The 27726-nt window shown below is 42.6% G+C and overlaps 1 protein-coding gene and 1 long non-coding RNA gene across 3 annotated transcripts; one reads left to right on the top strand and one right to left on the bottom strand.

The window, feature by feature from the left end:
* Positions 1-895: 895 nt before the first annotated feature.
* On the bottom strand, positions 896-19882 carry LOC108790815. Its single transcript, XR_001941465.1, has 3 exons — positions 19872-19882; positions 6584-6586; positions 896-1140 (listed from the first exon to the last, which is right to left on the bottom strand). It is a non-coding gene; the product is annotated as an uncharacterized LOC108790815 (long non-coding RNA).
* Positions 1848-26816, top strand: PTGER4 (prostaglandin E receptor 4). Of its 2 annotated transcripts, none has more exons than XM_018561165.1 (2): positions 1848-2647; positions 25418-26816. In XM_018561165.1, exons 1-2 carry the CDS (start codon positions 1865-1867, stop codon positions 26009-26011), a joined length of 1377 nt encoding a protein of 458 aa, XP_018416667.1. In that variant the 5' UTR covers positions 1848-1864; the 3' UTR covers positions 26012-26816. The 2 variants fall into 2 exon arrangements, with proteins under 2 accessions (XP_018416667.1, XP_018416668.1); XM_018561166.1 differs by having other exon boundaries at positions 1848-2650; positions 25421-26816.
* The last annotated feature ends 910 nt before the right edge of the window (positions 26817-27726 follow it).

Genomic DNA, 27726 nt, shown 5'->3' with positions numbered 1-27726 from the left:
ATTGTACTCCATCACAGGAGCGAGCTTGGAGCGGTGACTACTTTACAACATACACAGGGACCATGGGGAACAAAAGTAGCCACACTCCAGAAGGAAGGACAGTGTCAGCACCAATTCAGAGATGATTTGAGAATCTACAGCCGAGTGATACACAAATAAGATACATTTTTGTTAATAGTTAAGATCCCTGAATGCATTTTTAACATTTAACTCCTGAGTGTAGTGTCACTTTAAGTCTGGAAAGCATGCAAAAAAAATGAGCAAAAACCTAAACACTTCAAATCACCAGAAAACACTGAACTGTAAATGCGGAATTAATAAACAGTGAAAAAAAAAAAAAGAGAAGAGGAAGAAGTAATAAGTATGGCAAACATTAAGATCACTGGCTCAGCCTGATTGTTTGCTCTGGACAACGACTCCACTTCCATCTGCGTTTCCACGGCTCAGGCTCTTGGAAATCACATACAGCTCTGTGTATTAAACGTTATTATATGCTGAGTATTAATTAAATAATAATGGACATTCAGGTTTATTTATTTCACGACTATAGATGACGTGTAAAAGAGGAACAACTTATTTTTTGTTGAATCTTTTTCTTGTGTGTTTGGTTTCTTTTGCTGCTGTTTTTTGCAAGCCGAAATAATCGTATTAATTACAACACAACTTTCTGTCCTCTGTTTTTATCAACTGCAATCTATTGAAAAACAAAACTTTGGATGAGTTCATGTAAGAGTGTGAATTTTTGTTTATCAGTTCCACTGTACAAAAAAAAAAAAAAGTTCTGGCATGTTTCTAAATGGAGGGTTCAATAGCAGACGTCGTCGTAGGCATTAACATCAGCGCATATAAAAGGGAAGAGCCTGCAATTGCACAGCTCACACTGCTGCCCCCAGGAGCTCTTCCAAATGACAGAGAGCTCTGTCTGCCCACAGTAACCTCATCATTGACATCAGCAGCTCCAATCAGGCCAGGCTAGGGGAGGAGAGCAAAGCAAACCTCTCCCCTCTTGAGAAACTTCACCAGAGGAAAACTTTGAGCAGCAGCTCAGAAGTGTCTGAACTGACAGCAGGCAGGACATGAGCACCACTGACAGTCTGCAGGAGCCCATCAACAATGACTAGACCCAGCACTTGTCTCTGCCTTCCACCATCAGTAATCCTGGCTACCAGATACATCGTGGAAGTGCTGCCAGTCTGAGAAGTTCTACTCTACCCAGTGCAAGTTTGATAATCCTGATATCACCAGTGCCATTCTGGGAACTCTGATCTCCTCACCTGTGTAAGCTTGGGGATCCTTATCTCCTCACCTGTGCCAACCTGAGAAGTCCTGATCTCCTCATATGTGCCAGTCTAGGAAGTCCTGATCTCCTGTCAGCCTGAGCAGTCCTGATCTCCTGACCTGTACCAGCCTTAGAAGTCCTGATCTCCTGACCTGTGCCAGTCTAGGAAGTCCTGATCTTCTCACCTGTGCCAGCCTGAGGATTCCTGATCTTCTCAACTTTGCCAGACAAAGAATCTAGATCTCACATTTGTCAGCCTGAAAAGTTGTGATCTTCTAACCTTTGACAGTCTGGGAATCTACATAACCTGTGCCAGTCTTAGAAGATCTCCTCACCTGTGCCAGTCTGGGAAGACCTGGTGTCAACTTTGCCAACCTGTACAAGGACTGAGTTGCAAGAGGAGCAGATACTGACCACCCACCTTCTGGAATAAATCCGTGGACTTTTTGACCGACGTACCTGGACACATTTAAACTGTGGACAAAATTAGAACATTTGTTGGTGGGTTCTGGATGATCCCAATCAGCTGGATCTGACCCGATGCTGACCTCCCTGAACAGTACCACCATGTCCATACCTCTGAACATGACCAGCCTGAACAGCACCGCCCTGGTCATCGGCCGACCCCCCACCATCCCAGCCGTCATGTTCATCTTCGGGGTGGTGGGTAACCTGATCGCCATCGTGGTCCTGTGCAAGTCCCGCAAGGAGCAGAAGGAGACAACTTTCTACACGCTGGTCTGCGGGCTGGCACTCACCGACCTGCTGGGCACCTGCCTGGTGAGTCCGGTCACCATCGCCACCTACCTGCAGAATAAGTGGCCGGGCGGGGACGCTCTGTGCGAATACAGCTCGTTCATTCTGCTCTTCTTCGGGCTGTCCGGTCTCAGCATCATCTGCGCAATGTCCATTGAGCGCTACCTGGCCATCAACCATGCCTACTTCTACAACCACTACGTGGACAAGAAGCTGGCCGGACTCACCCTGTGTGCCATCTACGTCTGCAATGTCCTCTTCTGTGCCTTGCCAAGCATGGGGCTGGGGAAGAGCACCAAGCAGTACCCATGGACCTGGTGCTTCTTGGACTGGAGGACAAACGTGTCCACCCATGCCGCCTACTCCTACATGTACGCCGGCTTCAGCTCCTTCCTCATCCTGGTCACCGTGGTGTGCAACGTGCTGGTTTGTGTGGCCCTCATCCGCATGCACCGACAGTTCGTGCGCCGCACCTCCCTGGGCACCGACACCCGAATCTCCGACTTCAGGCGGCGGAGGAGCTTCCGCAGGATCGCCGGTGCTGAAATCCAGATGGTCATCGTGCTCATCGGAACCTCCTTGGTCGTTCTCATCTGCTCCATCCCTCTAGTGGTGAGTCCGGGGAAGTGCAGCCCGTGAGCTCCGTGCAACCGGGTGATGTGTCTAGAGCGGGGCGAGGGTAGAGCTAGAGTGCCCGGAGTGCCAAGGGAGAGGATGTGTAACTGTAGAGCTTGAGAGCCCAGAGTGCCAAGGGAGAGGATGGGTAATTGTAGAACTAGAGAGCCCAGCATGCCAAGGGAGAGGATGTGTAACAGTAGAACTAGAGAGTCCAGCATGCCTAGGGAGAGGATGTGTAACTGTAGAGCTTGAGAGCCTAGAGTGCCAAGGGAGAGGGTGGGTAACTGTAGAACTAGAGAGTCCAGCATGCCTAGGGAGAGGATGGGTAACTGTAGAACTAAAGAGGCCAGCATGCCAAGGGAGAGGATGTGTAACTGTAGAACTAGAGAGTCCAGCATGCCTAGGGAGAGGATGTGTAACTGTAGAGCTAGAGAACTAGGGACTAGCACAGCATGACAGGGCAGAAGATGGGTAAATGCAGAACTAGAGAGCCCAGCATGCCTAGGGAGAGGATGGGTAACTGTAGAGCTAGAGAACTAGGGACTAGCACAGCATGACAGGGCAGAAGATGGGTAACTGAAGAACTAGAGAGCCCAGCATGCCAAGGTAGTGGATGGGTAACTGCATGCCAGGGCAGGAGAGAATTTATATTGTAGCTTTAGAAGTAGATAGCCCAGCATGCCAGGGCAGGAGAAAGTGGCTTGTGTAGCTGCAGAACTAGAGAGCCCAACGTGTCAGGGCAGGAGATTTTGGCTGTTGTAGCTGCAGAACTGAAGAGCCCAGCATGTTAGGGTAGCACTGGATGGTTCTTCTAGCTGCGGGACAGCTGGAGTGCCAAGAATACCCACCACTAAGGTCAATACTGACATTGTAATTCCAATGCTGATAACTGTCTAGAGTAGAACTACAGGTCCCAGCAGGTTATGGCAGCACTTGTGGCCACAACTAAGCAGAAAACTCATTTTATTTTCAAATAATACATTCTAAATTAATATATTCTGCTGTGGCTTGCAGTGTGCTCTTTACTTGTTTTCTATGATTGTTCTCTATAGAACTACAAGTCACAGCAGGTTATAGCAAGGTAAACGTGTAGCTGCAATCTAAGTAGCCAAAGACAACCTATAACTGAGCTAAATGCTGACAATATAAATCCTGCGTTACTTTCAGGAAGGACGTGCCATGTGCTCTCTAATTGTAATCCCAATAATGAATGAGTAGGACGACAGGTCCCAGCAGATTATGACAGGGCAGGATGGCACTTGTTGCTCACATTGTTATTCCAATGTTGATCATTCATGCTGAGTTTCAGGAATGGCATGCCATGTGCTCAGTGCCGGTTTGTCTTGATTGCAATGTGGAGAAGAACTACAGGTCCCAGCAGATTATGGCAAAACAGGATAGCACTTGTTCCTGCAGAACTTCTAGATAGCCAAATATCACCTATTACCGAGCTCAACACTGGCAATGTAATACCAATCCTGATGCTTTATGTTACCTGTCAGGAATAGAACGCCATGTGCTCTCTCTGCTTGTCTTCCCCTAGAGTAGAATCAAAGCAGCTAATGGCAGGACAGGCTGATACTTGATGCTGCAAGGCAGCAAAGGAGCCAAACGTGAGTGATCACTGACCTATAGTATTCAAATGCTGGGTCTGATGAACTAAAATGTGAAGCCAGGTGAAACTAGACCTGATCTACTAAGGTACCATATAAACATGAGTTCTTCCAATCACATGCAGGGCATTTGAAAACAAATTGCAGCTGCCCATTCAGGAGTTTGTATGGCTGAAGTGAATATAAGTTTGCCTTACCTCACTATAGAGCTGGCCGTACACTATGCAGATGATACAGTTTCCTACAAGCTCCTTTAAATTTACCAAAATTATGTAATACAAGGACAAAACTAAACAATTAGTTCACTTTGTATTAAATCAATAGGGACCTTAGATTGTAAGCTCCTGGAGGGACTGATGTGAATGTGCTCTATGTAAAGTTCTGCGTAAATTGTTGGCACTATATAAATACTTGTAATAAATAATAAATAAATCATGCAGCTACATGGTTAGTGGCAGAGCTAAAGGAGATTGTACAACCAGGCTGTGACTTCAGTAAATCAGGTCCATATTTGCTTCTCTGCACACGCTGGTAATTAGGATCCTTTATTTCCTGTATTGATCCTCTGTTGAGTTTAATCAATAGCATTCTAGGTACTTATGTTTGTAGGACTGCTTTATGACGACAGCTGCCAGCATACGTAGGTTGGGCATGCTGGCATTGTAATGGTAGAACACTTAAGGGGTTTAGCACTGGAGTTGTATCCCAATATGCACCCTGCATGCTGACTTCAGCAATATAATATCATGTGCTGTGTTTGTGTTGATGCTGCAATCACTTTAGAATATCCTTTGAGACGATATATATCCCCTGTGCATGATGTCCATTTCCACTACAATACTGTGTTCCGCAGAATAAGGAGATGCCTACTTCATGTAGACACATGCCGGTACTTGTGGATACACGACAGATAAAGAGCCTGCACAACATTATTATATTTATCATCACCTAGTTAAAAAACTCCAAAATATTATGCAACACTGTTCATCACATATTCAGCTTATAACTGTCTTATAAATGAGTATTGTGATATAGAACCACAAGTCCCAGAAGTAGCAGGACAAAGGGGGACTTGCAGATGCAGAACAGCTGGAAGCCGTGACTTTAACTGCCTTCTGTCCCCGTTTTCCATGCATAGCCATCCAGGATTTCTCCCTTAAATTGTGTTGTGTTCAAGGAAATGTCCCAGATTTGCCAATTAAATCTCTTTTTCTAAAACTCTGCTAACTATCTATTCATAGTATCTTGTATCTTTAGTTTTTAAGTCAACAGCAGTATTTATAATGACACATACTGTATCTGTCATCAAATTCACTTATTTTGGTGTGATATGTCGTGGTTGTAATATGCTGTCATTTTCTGGAAGTAGTTTGCTGAGATATAGTAGCCAGCAGCAGAGATTCCAGAAATGATTTTACAAGGTAGAGAACTATTTGCTTCCTGTTCTCACCCAGCATACAGCCCTATATAACGAGCTATAACTCTTGGGCTCTTTGCCATACTGATCATTATTTCCAGCTATGTGCTTGTTACGGTATGTCTCTTATTGACTGTCATCATTGCTGAAAATAATCTACTTTATCACAAATAACCATCATTATTACTTAACGAATGGAGGCCAACATGTCCCATGTGCACCAGGTATAGTTATCATTCATGTGCTCTCCTGTTGTCACTTGGAGCAATGATCAGACTTTGTCTGGCTAAAGTTAGTATGGATTAGCCACCAATAACCAGCTACTGAGTTGTTGGTTGACATTATAATTGTAATTTCTGCTTTGAAAGCTTTATTCGTTCCCCAGAAATGGCATGGCATCTTCTCACTGTGAAACTACAGGTCACAGCATGCCATTGGATACAGTTGGAGGGACTCAAGTTACTTACCCTTCTTATAGGAGAACCTGTACCTTACTGACACATAATGTGTGCAGTAGGGTATGCTTTGCTCATTACCTCCTAGAATAATTCTCCTTAACACAGTTCAGTTTGTCTGTGTACGACCAGTTCCTGCCAACAGCCACCTGGCTTGTTTGACCATCATAAATTCTCACCTATGCTACAATTCACACTAGATACCTACAGACGTCACTGGTCCAAGCAGCAGTGCCTCACTCAGAGATAGCTGAGCACATCAGGATTTCAATGTGAAACTTCTGGGTTGGCTATGGCAGATGAGTAAAAAAAGAATATTATTTATTGTGCTGCACTTTATTTAATATGCCTTGTTGTCATGTATCTGCTTAGTGCTGCAATTCAAGAACTGTGCTTCAACCTCACAAGCTGAGACCTATGTATTTGCACAAATTAGCTCCATTACCCACTCTTTACTCTATTCCTGGCTCATTGTTATTACAGTCTTATGACTCTTCCCTAACTTTAGGTAGTTTAATTGTAAAACTCTTATTGTCATTTGAATCTTTATATCAGTACTGCTCAGACTGGAAGAAGGGAACAGATCTTTTAAAAGCTTGCTCTGCAATGAATCATGTACAGTACTCAACTGTGTTGTTACAAATGCACTAAAATGTCCAAAATCTCCTGATATGAATATCACTGGATAGAAAAGTTTGCACAGACTGCAGCCTGTAAAGAAAAGGGTTAATTTAGTAGCCCTGGCACTGTCGCAGTGCCAGGACCACTTCAGCATAAGAGATTTCCAGGAGTTCTGCGTGCTGTGGTACCATCTGCCGACCTCCACGTCAGTACAGGACACAGTAGAGCCAGCAGATGTAACCCACAGCAGGTGTACAAGGGATCGGGAACACCTAAATGTATGTCAGATGTAGAAGATTTTGTAGTCTTCTGATACAGCCTGGACCTGTTTCATACTTTTTATTAATGTAGCCCAGCCATTCTCAACCAGGGTCCCATGGAGCTCTAAGGTTCCTCCAGAGGTTGCTAGGGGTTCTGTGGTTGATTGACCTCACATGTGATGGTGCCTGCGTAGTTTCAGGTCCTACACCGCTTAGAGCCAGCAGCATGACACCAATGAACTTTTTAGCTATCTGTAAGTGTAGTATTCTGACCACCACTGTAAGAGGAGCATTCATTCCTCTGACTACCAATGTAAGGATGAATTGGTTTTAGCAGGTGTTCTCCAAGACCAGAAAATATTTTAAGGATTCCTCTAGGATAAACAGGTTGAAAAGGGCTGATTTCACACCAGAGACACTCTGAGAGTCACATGAGAGTCAGAATAGCAATTTCACTTTCAGAATGATATCCAATGAGACACTCTTTAGGCAGCGCTGTGCCTCTTTCCTGGTAAGGTCACATTAGAAGGGCTTGACTTGTTTTTCATAGTCGGGGTGACTAATCGCACAGATGCAGGAGGCCGGGTGGTGAGGATTACACACACCATGACAAATTACATCAGAATGAAGTTTTAACATTTTTTTGGTTAACCAAGCCACCAAAGGATAATAATTTACTCATTAAAGCCTTGTACACACATTGCTGGATGCAGGACTTTCAGGGCACATCCTATTCAGCTTTCCAGCGTTCTCTTGGTGGGGTGGAGATCTGCCAGGGGGGAAACCTAATTTTATTGGGAAGTATAAGCATATGCAACCTGAACCCAGCACGCCATATGCACTCTGGCATGCTGCAGTGCAAAACTAATACTTCAGTCCGCTGTTTTTGTGTACCGGGCTATTCAATCCAATACATTGTTTCTGGCCCGGGGTTGGACTGGCACTTAGTGAGCCTTAGTAATGCATGCTGAGTGATCCCATGCAAAGCTTGTAACATAGGCCTTTAGATGATTAAACAACGTTTTGCACCAAATATCAGCACTATTTAAACAATCTACAAGAAGTAAAGATCTAAATGTTTTATTTCATCTTAACTGGTTTGTTTCTTTTCCAGAAATGTAAATCATTCCTCCGCCTATGTGACATTGCAAAGCAAGCCAGTAACATTGTAAATAGTTTCCATGACCTATTTTGTGCCTGCAAAAGCTTTTCAAATGGGCATTTACAATGGGGAATGTTCTTATTTTGCTCTTTATAATGGAGTCTGTCTAGGGTTATCCACTGTTTTTGACACAATGTCCACAGTATTCAGGTGAGCCTACTTCAAGAATATTTCTGGAGACTTGTAGAGTAGAGCCAGGTGATCAATGCTTGTGGTTATAGAACTGAGCTCCTGGCATAGAATGTGATGCCCTATCCTAGAATCCCTTCTGCTAACCCTCCTTCTAACTCTAATCTTATCTCTCCCTATGACCCTAACATTAATCCTCCTTGCAATGAAACCTCCCCATAATGCTAATACTTACCCTTACACTAACTCTCCCTTTAACTCTAACACTAACCCTCCCTTTAACTCTAACACTAACCCTCTCTGTAACGCTAAAACTAACCCACCCTGTAACCCTTACACTAACCCTCCCTGTAACTCTAATACTAACCCTCTCTGTAACGCTAAAACTAACCCTCCCTGTAACTCTAATACTAACCCTCTCTGTAATGCTAAAACTAACCCTCCCAGTAACCATTAAGACAACCCTCTCTGTAACTCTTACACTAACCTTCTCGGTAACCCTTACACTAACCCTCTCTGTAACTCTTACACTAACCCTCTCTGTAACCCTTAAGCATGCCATACACTGGTCAGATTTTGGCCAAGTCCTGCTCACTTTGTGGGACCCGCTTTTTTCCAAGAGTTACGTTTTCACTTGGCTTTTGACAAAGGAGCTTATAATTCTCAGCTAAACAGTAACAAGAAAGAGCGGACGGTGTAGACCAGCTTAACACCTACCCTCCTGTAACTCTAACACGTCCTGTAACCCTAACATTAATCCCCCCTGTAACTCTAACATTAACGCTCCCCTGCCACCCTAACACTAACCCTCCCTGTTACCCATACATTAATCCTTTATGTAACCCTAACACTAACCCTCCCTGTCACCCTAACATTAACACTTCTTGTTACTAACCGACCCTAAGGTAAACTTAACCCCTTGTTTGCATATTTACCTCTCTCTGTCCTGGATCCTCTTTCCTTAATAATAACCCTTCCAGATATCAGCACAGGGAACCTGGCACCATAATCCAATTGTTTTATAAATGGGCATTTTATTGTTTACAAAGCTGATTACTTTGTATAGAGCTCACCGTGCATGAATCAGATCTGCATTCGGTTTGTGTTGGCTTTTATAACAAGTAGCTGGGCTGTAATCACAGACGAGTTGAGGCTTGAGAAGAGCCAGTGATATGTGTAATACTTCGGTTGCCCCCAGTTAAACCGCCAAACTGGCTCCTCCGGTTGGTAAACAGCAGCAGCAGCCTGTTCAGTTAATGCGATTGCAGAATCGACTTCCCTGTTCTGCCAGTTTGCCAACATAATTGAGAGTGACGGCGCTCCTCCTTGTACAGATCAGCGGAGGTGTAGGCAAACTTGGGATTGCGATAATTGGAGCTGACAGCTTAGAGCAAGGAGGTTGCATTTTTTAAAATAGAACTATCTGGAAACTTGGCCAGGCAACGCTGATTCAATTAAATCATTTGGTTTTCACTGTTATTTAAGTTTGGACGCTCACAGACGTGGTCATGCAAAGTTTTTACTTATTGCCTTGGTTCCTGGTATATGATTTATTTGTTTATTAGATATATATCTCCATAACCCTCTCTATGGTGCTATATTAGGGTGTTATTTATAAACAATTAGCAGAGCCATTTGCCCTGAGGAGTTTTCTTAAAGGAGAATTATGAGGCGAGTGCTTTTCACTCAGCCTCATAATCTAAGCCGACCTGTGAGAATGAAACTGTCACAGGTCGGCTCAGTAGATCGGGAAGTGAGCGAACACATACCGGCGTTCGCTCAACTTCTCGATCCTGTCACTGCAGAGATATCAGCACAGGGAACCTGGCACCATAATCCAATTGTTTTATAAATGGGCATTTTATTGTTTACAAAGCTGATTACTTTGTATAGAGCTCACCGTGCATGAATCAGATCTGCATTCGGTTTGTGTTGGCTTTTATAACAAGTAGCTGGGCTGTAATCACAGACGAGTTGAGGCTTGAGAAGAGCCAGTGATATGTGTAATACTTCGGTTGCCCCCAGTTAAACCGCCAAACTGGCTCCTCCGGTTGGTAAACAGCAGCAGCAGCCTGTTCAGTTAATGCGATTGCAGAATCGACTTCCCTGTTCTGCCAGTTTGCCAACATAATTGAGAGTGACGGCGCTCCTCCTTGTACAGATCAGCGGAGGTGTAGGCAAACTTGGGATTGCGATAATTGGAGCTGACAGCTTAGAGCAAGGAGGTTGCATTTTTTAAAATAGAACTATCTGGAAACTTGGCCAGGCAACGCTGATTCAATTAAATCATTTGGTTTTCACTGTTATTTAAGTTTGGACGCTCACAGACGTGGTCATGCAAAGTTTTTACTTATTGCCTTGGTTCCTGGTATATGATTTATTTGTTTATTAGATATATATCTCCATAACCCTCTCTATGGTGCTATATTAGGGTGTTATTTATAAACAATTAGCAGAGCCATTTGCCCTGAGGAGTTTTCTTAAAGGAGAATTATGAGGCGAGTGCTTTTCACTCAGCCTCATAATCTAAGCCGACCTGTGAGAATGAAACTGTCACAGGTCGGCTCAGTAGATCGGGAAGTGAGCGAACACATACCGGCGTTCGCTCAACTTCTCGATCCTGTCACTGCAGAGAGCCGTGACAGGGGAGTGACTGGATTCTCCCCTCCCCGCTCCTCCAGCGCTGACTGGCAGAACAGACGGGGGAAGGGGCGGGTACAGCTGGCTCTGCCTCTAGACAGGCAGAGCCAGCTGTCACTCACGCAGCTGGGCGGACCCAGACATAATTGTCGGGATCCGTTTCAGCTGCGGCGTCTCAGTATACCGCAAGCTGCAGCTCGCTGAGCTTTGGGTAACGGGAGGACGCTAGTTTGTGTCCTCCCGTTACCCTTTGGAGAACTATGGGGAAAAGCCTTAATCCCATAGTTCTCCTTTAATATTCCTTCTGTGGGAATAGAGGCAAACATGAACGTTCTTCTATATTTTCTTTTGAGGCCATCAATAATGTAGTATCATGTTATGGCCACTAGATGAAGCTGAGGAGCATGGAAAGTAAATATTTCTCTCCTATGACCCTAATAGACCCTTTTGTGTTGGGTTTCATGTTAGGGTCCATTCTCACCAGCCGCTGCTCAAAACTCACATCGGCTAGTGTGCAGTGCCCAAGACAGTGCCAATTAGCCAATCCCGCCACATGGCACTGTGTACTCTTTTTTTTAGAACTTTATTGACATTTTACTCAATTCTACAGGCACAGTAGTTGTTTCACCTTGCATCCCAAAGCTGTTTACTAGGAGGAAGAGGCTTTTGTAAGGCGTAAAGTTACGTGCGTTTTTCAGGTGCTCCCATTAAAATCTAAAAACATGCAATTCTGCCGAATAATAAGTTCTTTCTTGAGCTGCAAGCGGCAGGTGACACAACGCTCAGGTGTGAACGGCCACCATTGAAAGTAATGGGTTTCTTCATATTGAGTGTTGTTGCGGTGAGGGAAAGATGCAACAAAACACTCAGCTGTGAATACAGCAGTAAACAATTATTACATTTACATTAATACATAAATAAATACATTGGGGGGTATTTATTGGAACTGGAGCAAACAGAATCTGGAGCGGTTGCCCATGGTAACCAATCAGCATCTCTCTTCAGTTTGCACAGGTAAGATTTGAAAATGAGACAGAAATGCTGATTGGCTGCCGTGCAAACCTGCTCCAGATTTTGTCTGCTTCAGTTTCGATAAATTCCCCTAATTGTATATTAGATTTCCGGCACGTTACATACACAATCTATATTGATAAGACGCATTTGTCTTTTCCAGAAGCAAAGCGAAACTTTTCAGTGACAATATTGTTTTATTTTTCTTTGTTGATCTTTCGGATGACATTTGTGATTGGAAGGTAGATTTGGTCTCTGCACACTTTCACTGTTATTGTTTCCTTTGGGAATGTACAAACATGATGAACTCTGCCACAATGTCTTCATTCATACATGTCTTGGCTGTCATAGGAGTCTATTATTCTGAGTGACTCCGGCCTCTGCAGACTTCCCTGCCAGGGCCAGAATGTTTTTGTTTTAGTGGAATGGATTGTACCCAATATGAAACACAAGAAAGATTAAAGTGAATGTAAAGATTTATTTCCTCCGGAAGGGTCGCCTACCTCGCCGTGATCACAGTTCTTCTCCTTGGGGCCCATTCACACTTGTGAATGGGGCTGATCGCACAAGTCCTGCAAATTCCTCTGTGATCAGCTGCTGTACAATAACAGTTGTCACCGCCCGCATATGTTCGCATGCAATTGCACATATGCCGATTACCAGTGGGCGATCGCAGCTGGACGCGAACATATGGCACCCAGGTGTATCATGCAGTAGCAGCTGTCATTGTATTATAAAAATGACTCCTTGTGTATTGTAGAGATCTGGCTTTGACTCAGCGGGGGGCATGTTGGACCTCTGCAGAGAGATCGCTGTTTCCACGCAGACACTAAGGGTCCTTCTCTGCAGCATGCTGGCAGGGATCAGACTTTTCTAGTCATGTTGTGGACGCTTTCTATAGCAAACTGTTAGGCTAGCTGCACACTATTGCGTTCTGGTAACGAACGTTATTTGCATTGGTAGGATGCGGTGCAATTCATTCTGAATGGCACTCCATTGAAGTTTGACAGCTGTGCGCCCCCAGAAATGGTGCAGTCCGGTTTCTGGGATGTTGAGGTGCGTTGTCAGCCCATTCATTTGAATGGACTGTTTTATGCATTAACATGCGTGCACTAACACAATGCAGTGTCAGCTGCACACCTTTTGTTTTGATGCTCCTGGAATGTACTTAGCTGATTTAAACTGAAATTGAACTTTAAGGGGCACTTGTACTGAGCTTACATGGAGGCTGCCACTGCTGACGTCTCCTTCTGAAAATGCTGGTTGCCCGGCTGTCATTTTCATTGAATGTCTTTCTGAGGCATAGATCTGCAGCAAGAATTCAGATCAGGAATTATAATTTAAAGTATAACTGAAGCCAAAGCTTTTTTTGTTGTTGTTTTGGATAAAATGGAGAGGGAATAGAACACCTCTCAGGTTGTTATTGCTGTCTGTGTTCCAGTTAGGCAAAAGTTTTAAAAAAGCCCAATGTTTGTGTGGTCACCAGAACAGGAATAGATGGGGAATCTTCCAATGGAGACACTAGTTCTGGTGACCCTGCTGACCACCAGGGACTTTCCTCTCTTTGGAGGGATTTCCTCTTACTTCCTGTTGTGACTATTGAACAGGAAGTGAAGAGAAATCTCGAGACACAGAGATAAAAAAAAGGTGACAAGGTTTATAACCCTCCCTTACTCTATCCAAATCCAAAATGGCTTCCGCTCTACTTTTCCAATCTTCATGCTAGGTCCGGGTTAGCTAGAGGTATTGACAGAAGGAGGCCAGCAATGGGGGTCCCTGTATTTCTGTAGGGACAGGGTTACATCAAGTGCACTGACAGAAGTGACTAAAAAGCCAGCAGTCTTCTGGCAGCTACATAATTGGCGACATAAAGTATTGTGAGGCAAGTGTGGAATATCAGTGCAGAAAATACTTTTGTACTAATTACGACAATATAATAATTCCTTATGGCATTCCGGCCTTTTGTAGAAACCAAATGTTGAGTCACGTTAGCCCATTTTTAAAAAACGAAAATACCAAAATATTTGAGCACCATGGCAACAAAACAGAAACTGGGAAATAGCAGCTTTCCACTCATTACAACCCCTTGAAGTGACGCCATCAAGTCATTACATCCCGCCATGTCCTGCTGCTGTGGAGTGCAGTGACTAGGCAGCTTGTACTGGCATGCCATTACGGTCAGATCTTTACAGCTCCTGCTGCTACTTAACACCGTCCTCATTAGCTGTATGGGAAGCACAGCCAAGAAAACCTTCTCAATGTTAATAGAGGGCTGACCACACACTGACCGCACTGCTATTATCTATCGGTAGGAGTGTAGCTGCTGTTAAAACGTCAATAGTGCTGCAAGCATTTCAGGATGTTGTTCTGAAGTGGAAGATGGGTCGCTAGATTACAAGTTTTATTTTGTCATGGTGCTATGATATTAATAAAATGGAAGGGAAATAATGGAAATCAAGCGTAGACTGCATACGTCTGACATCAGAAACCCAACTGGAAGATTCCAGGCCTCTTCAATCAGATCAAATCAATGTATGTGCAAAGTGCAATAACTTACAGAGACCCATTCACTCTTCCTATGATTAGAACAATGATAGCATTGATTGGCTTTTATGGGTCACCTTACTGTGCATTGAAATGGTTCAGATAAGAGCTGGGTTGTATGGAGGACTCTACAGCTGGCCATACTCTTCCTGAACTTCCTCCAATTCCCGCCAAATCATCCAGCCATGGGTGACCTAGTTGGCACCCCAAACAAATAGCAGGCTGAAATGCAACAATTCCAATGCTTTATTCCTCATTACTTCATGTGTGTGTACCTTCAGGGGGGTGTGTTGGCATGTATCAGATTAACACGACGAACAAGGCCATAACAAGCATTTATGAGATTTGCTAAAAATTCCCCAATGGCAAAAGGACATTTGTCATTTTTCCTCAGAAGTCAACTTTCACTCAGCTACCGTTGAGCAAAGGTCACAACCAATCCTGGCAGCACACTGTCAGAGCGAGGACAAAGCAGATCTACTAAGCTTTTCTTTCTCTGTTAGATACACTGAATAGCCAAGAGTTTGTGGACACTTGACCATCACACCTATATGAGCTTGTTGGACATCTCATCGCCAAAGTATGTACATTAATATGAAGTTTCCCCCCCTCCTCCTTCCTTTTGTAACAGCCTCCACAAGATTTTGGAATGTGTCTGGGAAAATGTGTGCCCATTTAGCCCAAAGGGCATTTGCAAGGTCAGGTATTAATGTTGGCCGAAAGGACCTGGCTCCTAAGTGGCCCTGCAGTTCATCCCAGAGGTCAGGGATCTGTGCAGGTCACTCAGGATCCTCCACACCAAACTCATCAAACCACATCTTCATGGAGCTGGCTTTGAGCACAGAGAAACAGAACCTTCCCCAAAATGTTACCACAAGGTTGTCTACAATGTCTTTGTATGTCTGTAGCACTACCAGTACCCTTCAGTGGAACCACCTGAACTCAATAATTTGTAGGGAGGTCAACATTCTTTAGGCTATAAAGTAGGTGTGATGGTCATGTGCCCTCAACCTTTTGGCCATAGAACAGGGTAGCCAACCTTCGGCCCTCCAGCTGTGATTAAATTATAAATGCCAATAGGCGTTGCAAGACTCTTACAGCCACAGACATGGCTCCCAGAGGCAGATTTGTAGTTTCACTACAGCTGGAGGGCCAGACTTTGGCTACCCCTGCTATAGAGTGTACAGTATCTGTCTCTCCAGAGATGTTTTTAGACATTGGTCACACAAAATGATTAAAAAAAAATGTTTTGTGTGCTAACCTATTTCCTTTAAATTGGAGCACATGCAAGCTTCTCTTTAGTTATTTTTGTCTACTTGGAACTTTGTTTAGGGAATTGCGTAATTCTGATATTAAAAAAACCCTGCACAAATTTCCCTTATGAAAAGTCACAAGTTCACCACAATCCATCCCCAGATTGGATATGGGCTGACCGCTCTGTGACTTCTCCTACAAATATTAACTCAGCCAGGAGATAAGAGAGCGGCTAACTGATAGCCCCATTTTGTGATGTGATTAATACTGGCGGCAGTACTGCAGTCCAATAGGACCTTTAGCGTCGTTAGCGTTGTGTTGACTCACACACATAGGCTGCCATCTGCGACAGCTGTGTCAATTTGTTTCTTTGTCAGAGAGGGTAAGTATGACTGCTCCTACACAGAAGAAATATTCTGTAATCAAACATTGCTGGGGAGCCAATACGATTTATGGTTTGGTGTCAGTGCTTAGCCCTGGACACCTCAAGGGAAAGTTTAATATTTTGCATCTAATATCTGGAATGACGCAGATCCCAGCATGGCACAGCCTGGTGTCAAACGCTTCTCATCTGACTTATTTCTCATGAATATCTTTGGACAGCGGTGAAACCTCATGCTTGTTCCCTAACAGCAGTCCAGCTGCTGCTCCAATATGTTTGCGCCCTGGCTTCTGCTGATGAGTTTCATTTAAAGGGAAGCTATAATGTGTCTTTGCTCAGAGCACATTTGGTGTAATTGCTGCCAAATTTACCTTGAAGTCATTTATTATGTGTTATAGATGTTGGATCACCATTCTCTGGTCCCGCATAACTGGATCTGGAGTGTAAGTCCCCGGTCAGATTTGCGCGTCTGCATTTTCATGCACTTTTGCAGCTCATTTTTATTGAGAGTTTTTCATGCCTTCAGCCTTTTTAATACTTTTTATGCATTCTACTTCAAGGCTGGACAATTCCCAGGAACCAGATAGCCAATGCTTCCTAAAAATGACAGCTGGCACCCAACTTTTGAGGTTTTCTCTAGTTGTCAATGGAGCTGGCTCCTGGTTTGGACAGAATGGCTCCTGAATTCTGTATTCATTTGTCCACTCCTGTTCTACATTAACCTGTAACTGATCTCATCAATTTATCTGCAAGGCTGCTGTTTGCAGTGTCTTATATTCAGATTTGATAAGTAAGTAAATGAAAACGCTAAAGAAGAACTCCAGGTACAGAAATCCTTACCAATGCAGTGGGGCTACCCCCGCACTGCAAGGGTTAATTGCTCATTGTATTTAGGGGGCTCAAATAAAGCTGTATCACCCACCTGATCCTTGGTCCCGCAGTGTTCGGCCCTCGCCTCTCTCCCTCTCCGCTCCAACTATAGAATATCTCTTGGCTTCCTCACATCTAATGCAGATCAATAGACCTGCATAACACGCGATGACGTCAGTGGTCCCTAAACGGCCGGAGCCTGGGGGAAAAAGAGACTGTGGGGACTGGTCTGGCAGTCCTGCGGGACCAAGGATCAGGTAAGTAAATCTACTTTATTTTCGCCCCTAGACCAAAACGAGCAGTTAACCCTTGCAGTGCAGGGGTAGCCCCACTGCAAGGGTAAGTTTTTAGTTTGCCCAGAGTTCTTTATATTGTCAAAGGCATATTTCACCTTTTGCAATAAAATTAATAAACGCACCCACACCGATAAAAGAACAAAATGTGCATTCATTGTTTTGCATTGGAGCCTACAAGCGGATCATGGACGCAATGCAGAGGCTCCTGCAGTCTATTCCTCCAGCCCCAGGTATGTATTGAAGTACGGACCTTCTGGTGTAGGGAGGAGTAAGCAATAAATGCACTACAAGTACGGTGTCGTCCATTGAGATCTACGGGGCCTACTGCGGCAGTGGCAGATGTGAATTATGGTCTCTCCATACACAGATCCTGTGAATGGATGATGTAGCTGTGCGGGTGCCGTATCAAATCCTGGGTTCACAAATGATAATGCTTTATGTTACACCCTAAATATGGAAACGTGGTCACAAAGCCGGACTTAACCTTTTAATTACTTTCAGGAATGTTACAGTAAAGCCTTAAAATGCGTTGTCTTAAAGCATACGACGTCCCCTTTAAACAACTACCTTGTGCTACAGCAAGCAGCAACATTTCAGTATTAAACCTTTTGAATGAGGTTTGTTTCCTATATAACAATGCTGCATCTAGTTGCAGGGCAGTAGATGTGTCAGTCCTCTTATATTGCTCAGAGTCACACAAGACCTTATGTTATTATTATTATTATTATACAGGATTTATATAGCGCCATCAGTTTGCACAGCGCTTTACAATATAAGGAACAATATAATTACATTCACAATACAATTCAAGTCAAGACAAGATGGTAAGGAGGGCTCTGCCCCTGAGGGCGGGACAGCATTATGTCTGTGTTTGGACCTTGAAAGCCACTTAGCCATCTGGCTATCAATGATATACAAAGATAAACAAAACAAAACATTCCGTTAATAGCTAAACACAGATCTGTGCTCTGTACTGTACAATGGGAGACCCCGGTGAAAGAACATTTACAGGTTAAACCAGATCTAGGAGTGCCCCCTCCCCACACACTGATGGAGGGATAAGCGACCCAGGCTGGAGATACGGAAACATGTGCAATAACCATTGCCAAAATGACGGCCTTCGGGGTAAATGACAACCGGCCTTTAAGTGGAGCCTTGCTTGTAATTATTATCATTAGAGAATTGGATACACAGTTTGCCATGTTGGAACAAGAATTAAGTTTATGGGTCTGCTAATTATGCAAATGTCCTATATCTAGGCCTCGTTTGTCACCATTCCAGTGCTAGCATGCAACCACGAATCCTGTTTTACAAAAGCCAAGTTTTTCACATTTTTTTTCTTTATATTTATGGGTTTATTAATTCGCAACTTTTTTTACGTTTTGGATAGAGCAAAGAAGAGTTACAACTTCTGCCAGTTTTTACCTATTGTCTGTGTCCGCATTAGGAAGATTTTTTTTCTGTTCCAATGACAGAATAAAAGGGGTCACCAAAAACAAAAATGTTTTTTTTTTTCTTACTGCTTCCGATAATTTTGATTCTGCAGTGAGAGGGATAGAAAGCAGGTAAGTAGGAGGGTCCAGGATTGAGTCCTTTGGGACATGGACATGATAAGAGTTGCTCTTATCATGTCCATGTCAGCCTTATCAGCCTTTTTTTCAATTCAGCTTTGAGCTGCCCATATACCAGTAGAATTTAATTTGAAAGAATATGCTTTCAGGGCGTTTTTTCGTTTCTCTAATTGGGGTCATATTGATATTAGTTTTCAACCGTAATGAGGAAAAAAGTGAAGGAGAGGGATGGAAGATTTTCTCAAACAAAATTCTAACAGTGAATGTGGTTTCTGTTCAAGAAACTCCATTCCAATGGCGCTTGTCAAGTCTTTGATGGCAATATCTAACGTTCCGAGAAGATTTTTTTGTATGTATTTTTTTGTATGGCCAGCTTGAAGTGCAACTGAAGCCAAAGCATTTGTTTTTTTAGTTTTGGATGGAGTGGAGAGGAATTAGAACACCTGTCAGGTTTCTATTGCTGTCTCTATCACCATTTTGGAGATTCACACTCTCTGTATGTAGTGGTGAATATTATCACTGACAGTGAAAAAAAAATCCCTAGCTTTGGTTGTCATTAGAATAGGAATAGATGAGAAATCTTCCAATGGGGACACTAGTTCTGGTGACCCTGCTGACGACCAGGGATTTCCCTTTTTCTCCCTCATTTTCTGTTGTGGCTATTGGACAGGAAGTGAAGGGAAATCTCCCCAGTGGGACACATGTGGCAAAAAAAGCTGACGGGGGTTATTATAACCCTCCCTTACTCTACCCAAACCTGAAATAAAAAAGAACGTCAGGTAACATTTTTTTTGACCCTTGCAGTGGGGCTACTCCTGCACTGCAAGGTTTAAGTGCTCATTTTGGTCTAGGTACAAAAATAAAAAAAGTTATGCTCACCAGATGCTCGGAGCCTGCTGGCTCCTACAGTGCTCCCTCCAGCCTGCTTCCTCCTCCACTGCAGCAATGATATGTCTCTTGGCGTCATATACACTGTGTATAGAACGTGATGACCCACAGGACCTTAGACCACTGCAGCGGAGGGGGAGAGCGGCTACAGGTCCAAAACAAGCCGCCTCAGAGGGTCGGGTGAGCATAACTTTTTTATTTTTGCACCTAGAACAAAACAAGCACTTAACTCTTGCAGTGCGGGGGTAGTCCCACTGCAAGGGTTAGGAAATATTTTCCTTGGAGTTCTTCTTTAAGTTGCCTTTGTTCTTATAACTTCATGGAGGAACAAGGAAATCTTGTAATATGACTTTGCAGGTTGACCTGAAACTTGCTCATTGGGTCTCATTCTGGACTTTAGATTGTCAATATGCATTTAATGACAGTCAAAACCAGAGCAGGAATATATATTTCCTGAATTTAGAGCGTGATCTGGAAATGCATCCTCGGCATCTGGGAAGATAATTGCATTTGTCTGTGATGTGTCTCCTAATTTCTTCATCTGCTTTCTTTTTCTTTGTAAATATATATTTCCTTAGATCTCATTTTGAATGCTGAGTGCCCAGAGGCACCAAGTGCAGAACCGAAACTGTCGTAGTTCCATGCTTAATTCCGAAACTTGCGGAGAAAAGGAATTAAAGTGACATTAAAATTGGACCCTTTATTGGCTTCTTGATGACATTTTTATTAGCTTTGTCCTCCTCTTCAGCTGTATATTTAACAGCGTGACTCCCACTGGCGGTGGGGGAACGATTGTTGTCCTATTAAACTGTTCCCCCCAAGTGAGGAGGACTGCTGCCTAGCAACTGTTTTGGCGTTGAACAGATCTCATATTTACCTAGAAATCTGCCCATCTATTGCTGTGATAATAAGGAATGTGTTTAAAGAGAACCGGTCATGACTTATATTATGCAAAAGTCTGATGATTCAGTCAATTGTGCAATTAAGTCAATTAAGATACAAAAAAAGCCTACCTGCACTTTCACATATGTGTGTTACAGAGCACTAAAGTGCAGATGCACTGGTCAACTGAATTCGTGCAGTGGTGTACCATTGTGATTGAAAGGCATCCCAATGGCACTTTCAAATACATGTGTTGCAGAGCACTACAGTGTAGTTGCGTTGGTCAACTGAATACGTACATTGGGCTACCATTATGGTTGAAAGGCACCCCAATGGCACTTTCACATACATGTGTTGCAGAGCGCTAAAGTGCAAGTGTGTTGGTCTACTAAATATGTGCATTGGGGTGCCATTATGAATGAATGGCAATGCACCGCAGTACAGCACACACAGTTCAGTAATGTGCATTGTAATAACATGCATTGCTTCAAGGCGCATCAATGTGAATCCAGCCTAAATTATTAATCATTTGTAGCTGAAGATACAAAAAAGGTCACCCTGACCCTAGCTCATTATTGAAAGTTTATTATATCCCTTAAGTAGCTTAATAATGCTCCCCGTCACAAGGACATACATTGACGTTGAGGCAGCCTGCAAGAAAGAAGGAAGATACTCACCTGTTGACTTCATTCTTTAAGCTGGCCATACACTATGCGAATTTCAGCCAGTTCTTGATGTACCAGCCAAAATTTGCACAGTAGTTGCCTTTGTTCGCACCCTTTCAGGCAGCATCCCTCAATCAGCTAATTGAAGGAGATGGTCGGAAAATCTTTGAATGAACAGAGCCGACTCTGAATGGGTCATATCGCACGTCCTCCACTGCATGCTGTGGTTCCATTGTGTCCTATAGTGATGTAGAGGCTGCCAGGTGGAAGAACAGTGGACATGATAGTCAATTCAACTTTTATAATAATTTATATCATGGATCCATTTTGTTTAGTCCTACATTCCCTGATTGATCACACATCCTAAGTCCCAGGCATGTGGTCTCCAGGGACATTTGGTACAGACGTGCTGAACTCTGGAATTGTCCAAACCATGACCTTTAATGGGATCATCAAAGGTCATAAAACATTCTCTTGAAGTCAGCTGTCAGACGTGATCTGTGTTATTTTGATGCCTGATGGAATTTCAAGGATGTGTGTGGGGGGTGGGTGAAGAGTATCTGACACTGGAGGAACTCTGCAAATCTCAGACACCCCCATACCATTCATAGAATGAGGAATGTTTAGAAAATCACCTTTTGTATCCATTAAAAGGCCCACCGTGACTTTCCTGACTTTCCTTACAAACCTTCCCACTTTTACACTTCACGGCAACAACAAAGTAATTAATAAGGAAACAATTAAAGAAAATAATGTATAATGAAGTCTGCAAAACTTCAGAGGTTGGGTTAAGTTGTTATCTGTAATTAAACATCTTTGGCGTGGGTGGAGTACGATAACTGATATAAGTTTTGTTTGTCAAAGGCATAAATCGTACCCTGGAGTGTGCTGCAGCCTGGCTCACCTACAGCAGCCCATACAATGCCCACTTTAATCAAATATAAATATTACATTTTGGTTGGATTTGTAACTGAAAACTTGGACAGAGACTGATTTGCAGGAAGCGCCACCTAATGGTCAGAGTAGAACATGACAAGCATTTGGAATCCAAGCAAACAGCTGAATACACAGATGAAATACATATATGAAAGCTGAATTACCTACCAAAGAATCTGTATTTCTGTCTGTTTATTGCTGAAGAGTGCACAGCCCTGTCAGACAGCAATGCCAGCCCGGAGACCTGAGTTTTCTCTGCTGCAGTTAATCAATACAACCATGGTCCTGTCCTTCCCCCAGCCTGTGATTGGACTCTGAAGGAGAAGCAGCAGACTCATGAACACATCTCCTTGTCACTCTCCTCTCCTGTATGCATGTTCCTGATTAGCACATGAGCACTGCAGTAGAACGGATTGGCTGCTAGTGCTGCTTCTTCCCCTTCCAGCGTAAGCTCTGCTGTACGGGGGTTGAAAGAGGTTTATAAATAGGTACTAACACTACTCACTTTTAAAATACACGTCATTGTTATGATTATTATTATACATGATTTATATAATGCTAACAGTTTGCGCAGCGCTTTACAATGTAGGGAAGATATTACAATACAACTCAAGACAAAATGGTTGGGAGGGCTCTGACTATGAGAGCTTACAATCTAAAATGACCTCTCATGAAAATATATAGACTACTACTGCTGATGTTTGAATATGCTACCTGCCTGGCTGTCATGCTGATCCTTCCTGCTTGACTAACTGAGAACAAGCATACAGATAAAGACTGTTGACTTTTCCCTGACCTTGCCGATCTGCATACTCAATTTATAATTATAACTGGATTAAAGGCTGACTTTTCTGTTTCAACCATATTAACATGTTCCAACCCCAAAAATGATGATATAGTGAATCTGATCAATCTGGGGTTGATTTACTAAAGGCAAATAGGCAAAATTCACTGGGCAAGGGAATTATGCCTTTAGCTTTGTGAATGGAGGTGAAGCTCTGCTGACTTCCATATAGCTATATGATGTGAAAGCAATCGAGTCAATAAACCGTTTTTGACTTTAAATTCTATTGGAGTGCGAGTGACTTTATACATATACTTATTCTAGCTAATAGGGGACAACTGGAAGCTCCAGAAAGCTGGTTGCTTCTACTGTTTGTAGGCAAGATGTCAAAATGTCACAATATACGGGTAGAATATACAGCCCCTAACACACTTCATTTTATGGTTCCATAAAATGTGTGCTCTTTGCTTCCTAGAGATTATATAAGTTCAAATCTATAAGACCTGTTATAAAACTCTGTTAAGGACAGCGCTGAATATAGGACAATTGTCTACTGTTGACAGCAGCTCCATGTGATGAGTTTCAGCTAGCTCCACTTGCAAGGGATTAACATCACCCTATAAACTCAGATGCTAAGAAAATAACTGCATATCTGGACATGTTATAGAGAACTGGTCCAGGCACATGATTTCATAACTATACAAGTAACAATGAACTTCATGGTTAACTTGTACTAAACCAATGCTTTGGCAACGTTGATCAGTCATGCAGCATAATCACGGTCTTTGCTGTGTCCAAGTATTCTTTAAGATTTTCACATGAACTACCCATCAACTTGAATTAAATTACCCATCAACTTGAATTAAATTACCCATCAACTTGAATTAAATTACCCATCAACTTGAATTAAATTACCCATCAACTTGAATTAAAAAAAGTAAATTTGAATTAGATAAAAAGGCTCTTAATGTGTAGTCTGGACCAGAAACTTGCCCACAGTTTCTTTTTCCTCTCCAGGATGGCTCTGGAGTCTACAAAAGCAGTCAATGTATTAAATCAACAGGCTTCTTCTAGTACCTAACACTGGGAGCCATCACTAGAGAGAACATTGTCTATATTTTGTCCTATGCATATTCTTCCACAAGACCTGACGATAAATCCTGAACCTTGCTCAATACAACCCTTATGAAAACAAGCCTTTCTAATGACAGGGTGTAGGTACATCAATCTCTCCATTTGCCTCATGTATACTGTGTATATCAGTATTTTGTATTCACAGCAACACTGGGGTAAATGGGAGGGGCTTTTCAGAAAGAGATGGGGGATTTGTACCGCAGCAGAGTTGTTATGTATTTAAAACATTGGTCAAATGCACCAAAAACACAAGCCATGGAGCAGTACAATTTGGATGACCTGTAAAATATCATGACAATTCAAACATTTAGTGATGTGTGCTCACCCTAGCAAATGGTGCAGGTTCTATGTCTGGCACAAAACAAGTATATTATATGATGCAGGTCAGAACCAACACTTTCATACATAGGACTGAATGACCTAAGCATGAAATTAAACCACCAGGTCAAGTCAACTTTGTCCACCTAGGCGTGGATCTGTGTGCAAATTGAGTGTTCATTCAATCTGTTTGTGGCCCCTTATAGCACCATGCTGTGTATTTTTGAGATCATGGTATGTTTGTGAAAACATGCATGCGTTGATATACATGGCTTGATAGTTATAGTAGACAAATGCATGTCCACTCCCACTCTGGCAGCTTCCATTGTACGCAGACAACAGGTGCTCTTTAAAAGGTTTAATTATGTAATTCGCTTCCCCCTGTGTTTTCAGATACACAAAGCTCTTTTTCAGCTAGATTTAGCCACAAATTTCATTTCCAGTCTGATTGGAACATAAATCTCTGTCTGGAATTTCTTAGTACTTAAAAGACATGCCTAGAGCCCTTTCCATTCATCTATATTTAGATTACAGACAGAGTTCCATTTCGGTTGAAAAGGTGATATTGTTGCAGCCCACTGGGATAAACAGTATGTTTCGTCTATAGCATATAAAGTCAGCCAAGCAGATGGTCATGGATAATGCCAGTCAATATCATAAAGTTTAAAACACCCATAAAATACAGTTTATACATTCCATAGGGACCTCAGGCTTTGCTGAGTTGTGTATGTTTAGGTGGATTGTTTTTGCACCAGAGATAATGGCGCTTCACACCTCATAAGCAAATATAAAGTATGTAGCATATTATCTTAATTGTTCTGCCAAATGCCTTTCCATCTCCAACAATTAAGAACTTGTTTTTTCCCACCATTGGATGCTACCACTAAGCTTTCAAGAAAAATTAACTTGTGTCATTCTTTTCTCTTCTGCAGGTCCGAATTTTCATCAACCAGCTGTACCAGCCACCCATAGAGAAGGATATATCCAGCAATTTAGATCTGAAGGCCATCCGGATTGCCTCTGTGAACCCCATCTTGGATCCGTGGATCTATATCCTCCTTCGGAAGACTGTCTTAAGCAAAGTGATCGAGAGAATCAAGTGTCTGTTTTGTAGGATTGGCGGTGGCAGACGACCACGCTCTGCGGGAAGTTTCAATTGCACAGACGGCAGGAGGGCCTCTTCGGCCTTATCTAGCCATTCTCCTTCCTTTGTTTCCAGGGAGTTGCGAGAAGTTAGTTCAACATCACAGACTTTACTGTACCCTCTCGAACTGAGTGATGGTAGCTTCAGAAGCAGCACTGTTTTACCAGGAGCCACCATGGCCATCAATCTTCCTGGGGCTCCAGACAGGACGTTACGTGGCTCTGACCAGTCAGTTTCATCTCAGGGTCCAGATTCTGAGCAGGTACTGCTTGTAAATGAGACTTGCCCCACAAGAGTCACTCAGAATGGCAACTCACCCAAGGGAAATTCGCTTCACGTCACTTTTCCAGATGAAACATTTGTATCAGAAAAGTGTATATAGTGACTTTGGGTCCTGCAGTTGCACAATCAGCTCTTAGTAAATGTACTATTGGCTGACAGTATGAACACAATATGCCCCTTCTTACAAGGACATAGTCATGTTGCAAGAACTCCAAGCCTTCTTTAAGTGGTACTCTAGATTGAACCTTTCTGAAGGCTGTTAAAAGACTGGAGAGCATACAATGGAAGAAAAGTGTGTAGCTAATTGAAAACATCATTTCTGTGTGTTCTTACTTTCCTAATATTTTTCTACCTTCTACTGGCACTTTTGAAGACTGAATGGGTCAACTTTCATTGGAAGTTGCCTACTTTTTGAGGGACAGAAGAGCAAGTGTCTTATGACTCCCCCCTTTCACCACAAACACTTTTTCCTTGACAAATCAAGTTTGTCCGACAGATGATGAATGTCAACATGTCTAGCTAAGCTTTAAATAATGTGAATTTTAATGGATGACTATATGTGTGTGTATATGGGATCATTAGTGTATTTATTGTCTTCTCTGTGAGAAGGTATCTTGTTTTAATTGTCTAGTAAAAGAGGTAATATCTTCCTTTTTTTGAAAATATTGCCAGGGAGCTTTTATTTTAATGTTGTAATACAATTTTGCACTAAATTGACACTTATGGCATATGCATTGACAGTTATGGCCAGTTAAGGAGTTTGTGCAGGTCAACACTGAAAAAGGGATTTCAAATATTCTTTCTGTAGGCACTAGGAGTAAAGATGGTGGAAAATAAAGGCCATCTGTAGCCTTTTGACATGAATGGTGTACATTTTGTTTTACAGGAATGCTATAATAAAACTAGGGCAAAAGTACCATCCAACCTAACATAACATAACTAAAGCAACTATTTTCCCCCACTAGCATTACACTTGGGTTCCATCAAATAGACCATCTATGGTATGAGAACATCTAGTACTGATGTGCCTAACCCTTTACTAGATGTCTGATCCACTGAAGTCTGTGAGAAAGTTGATACTCAGGAAACTGGGCTGGGGTTCCTGTTAGGTTTGGACTTTAAAGAGGTTCTTCAGGAAAACTTAAACTTCCCCCACTTTCACAGAGAAGAGGTATATTAAATGTTTTACAAACTCCAGGTCAATAACTTAATTTCACAGCAGAAAGCTTTGTGAAATCTAAGCCTTGTGAAAATTAGCTATGGTATAAGGACTGATAGATAGGGGTGGTGCTGGAATGAATACTAATAGAAGTGAAAGGTTATCGTTGAAAGGAACCTGCATAACAACCAGTCCGATTCTGGCTAGCTTCAAATAAGGGTTTAGTCTTAACACAGCCCTTTGCTATAGAAGTTGACCTAGGGTCTTTAAATCAATGAATACCCCTCCTCTCATGGAAAGAGTTTAATTAATTATGGGAAATCTTTTACCTTGGTGGAAGAGAGGTGCAGGTGTGTACTTCATTAATTTTAAAAGGGTCCTACAAACTACAACTGTGTTGGGTACCCTTGGTAATAATTTGACAAAAGCTATCTTTTTTTGGCATTGGACCCTCTTATTTGTTTATATACCTTGTTGGCCACCATGTATTAGTTGTTTCCCATATCAGAGCTATATAAATGCCCAGGCAAGCAAACTGCAAATGGAAATGTGAGAAATAAGTATTATAATTCTACAAGAAACCAGACAAGTTCTAATTGAGGGCCAGGTGTCAGTTCTGCAAAATATCACAATATTTGATTTAGTCTCATTTACAA

This window comes from Nanorana parkeri, unplaced genomic scaffold (genome assembly GCF_000935625.1).
Source record: "Nanorana parkeri isolate BGI_ZX_2015 unplaced genomic scaffold, ASM93562v1 scaffold505, whole genome shotgun sequence".
NCBI lineage: Eukaryota > Metazoa > Chordata > Amphibia > Anura > Dicroglossidae > Nanorana > Nanorana parkeri.
The sequence above is the reverse complement of the archived record's forward strand: the minus strand, read 5'-3'. Positions and strand labels throughout refer to the sequence as shown.

Coding starts and splice junctions, on each gene's coding strand:
- PTGER4 (XM_018561165.1), top strand. CDS start 1,865: ATGACCAGCCTGAACAGCACCGCCCTGGTCATCGGCCGACCCCCCACC. Junction 2,648..25,417: donor TCTGCTCCATCCCTCTAGTG/GTGAGTCCGGGG, acceptor TCTCTTCTGCAG/GTCCGAATTTTCATCAACCA.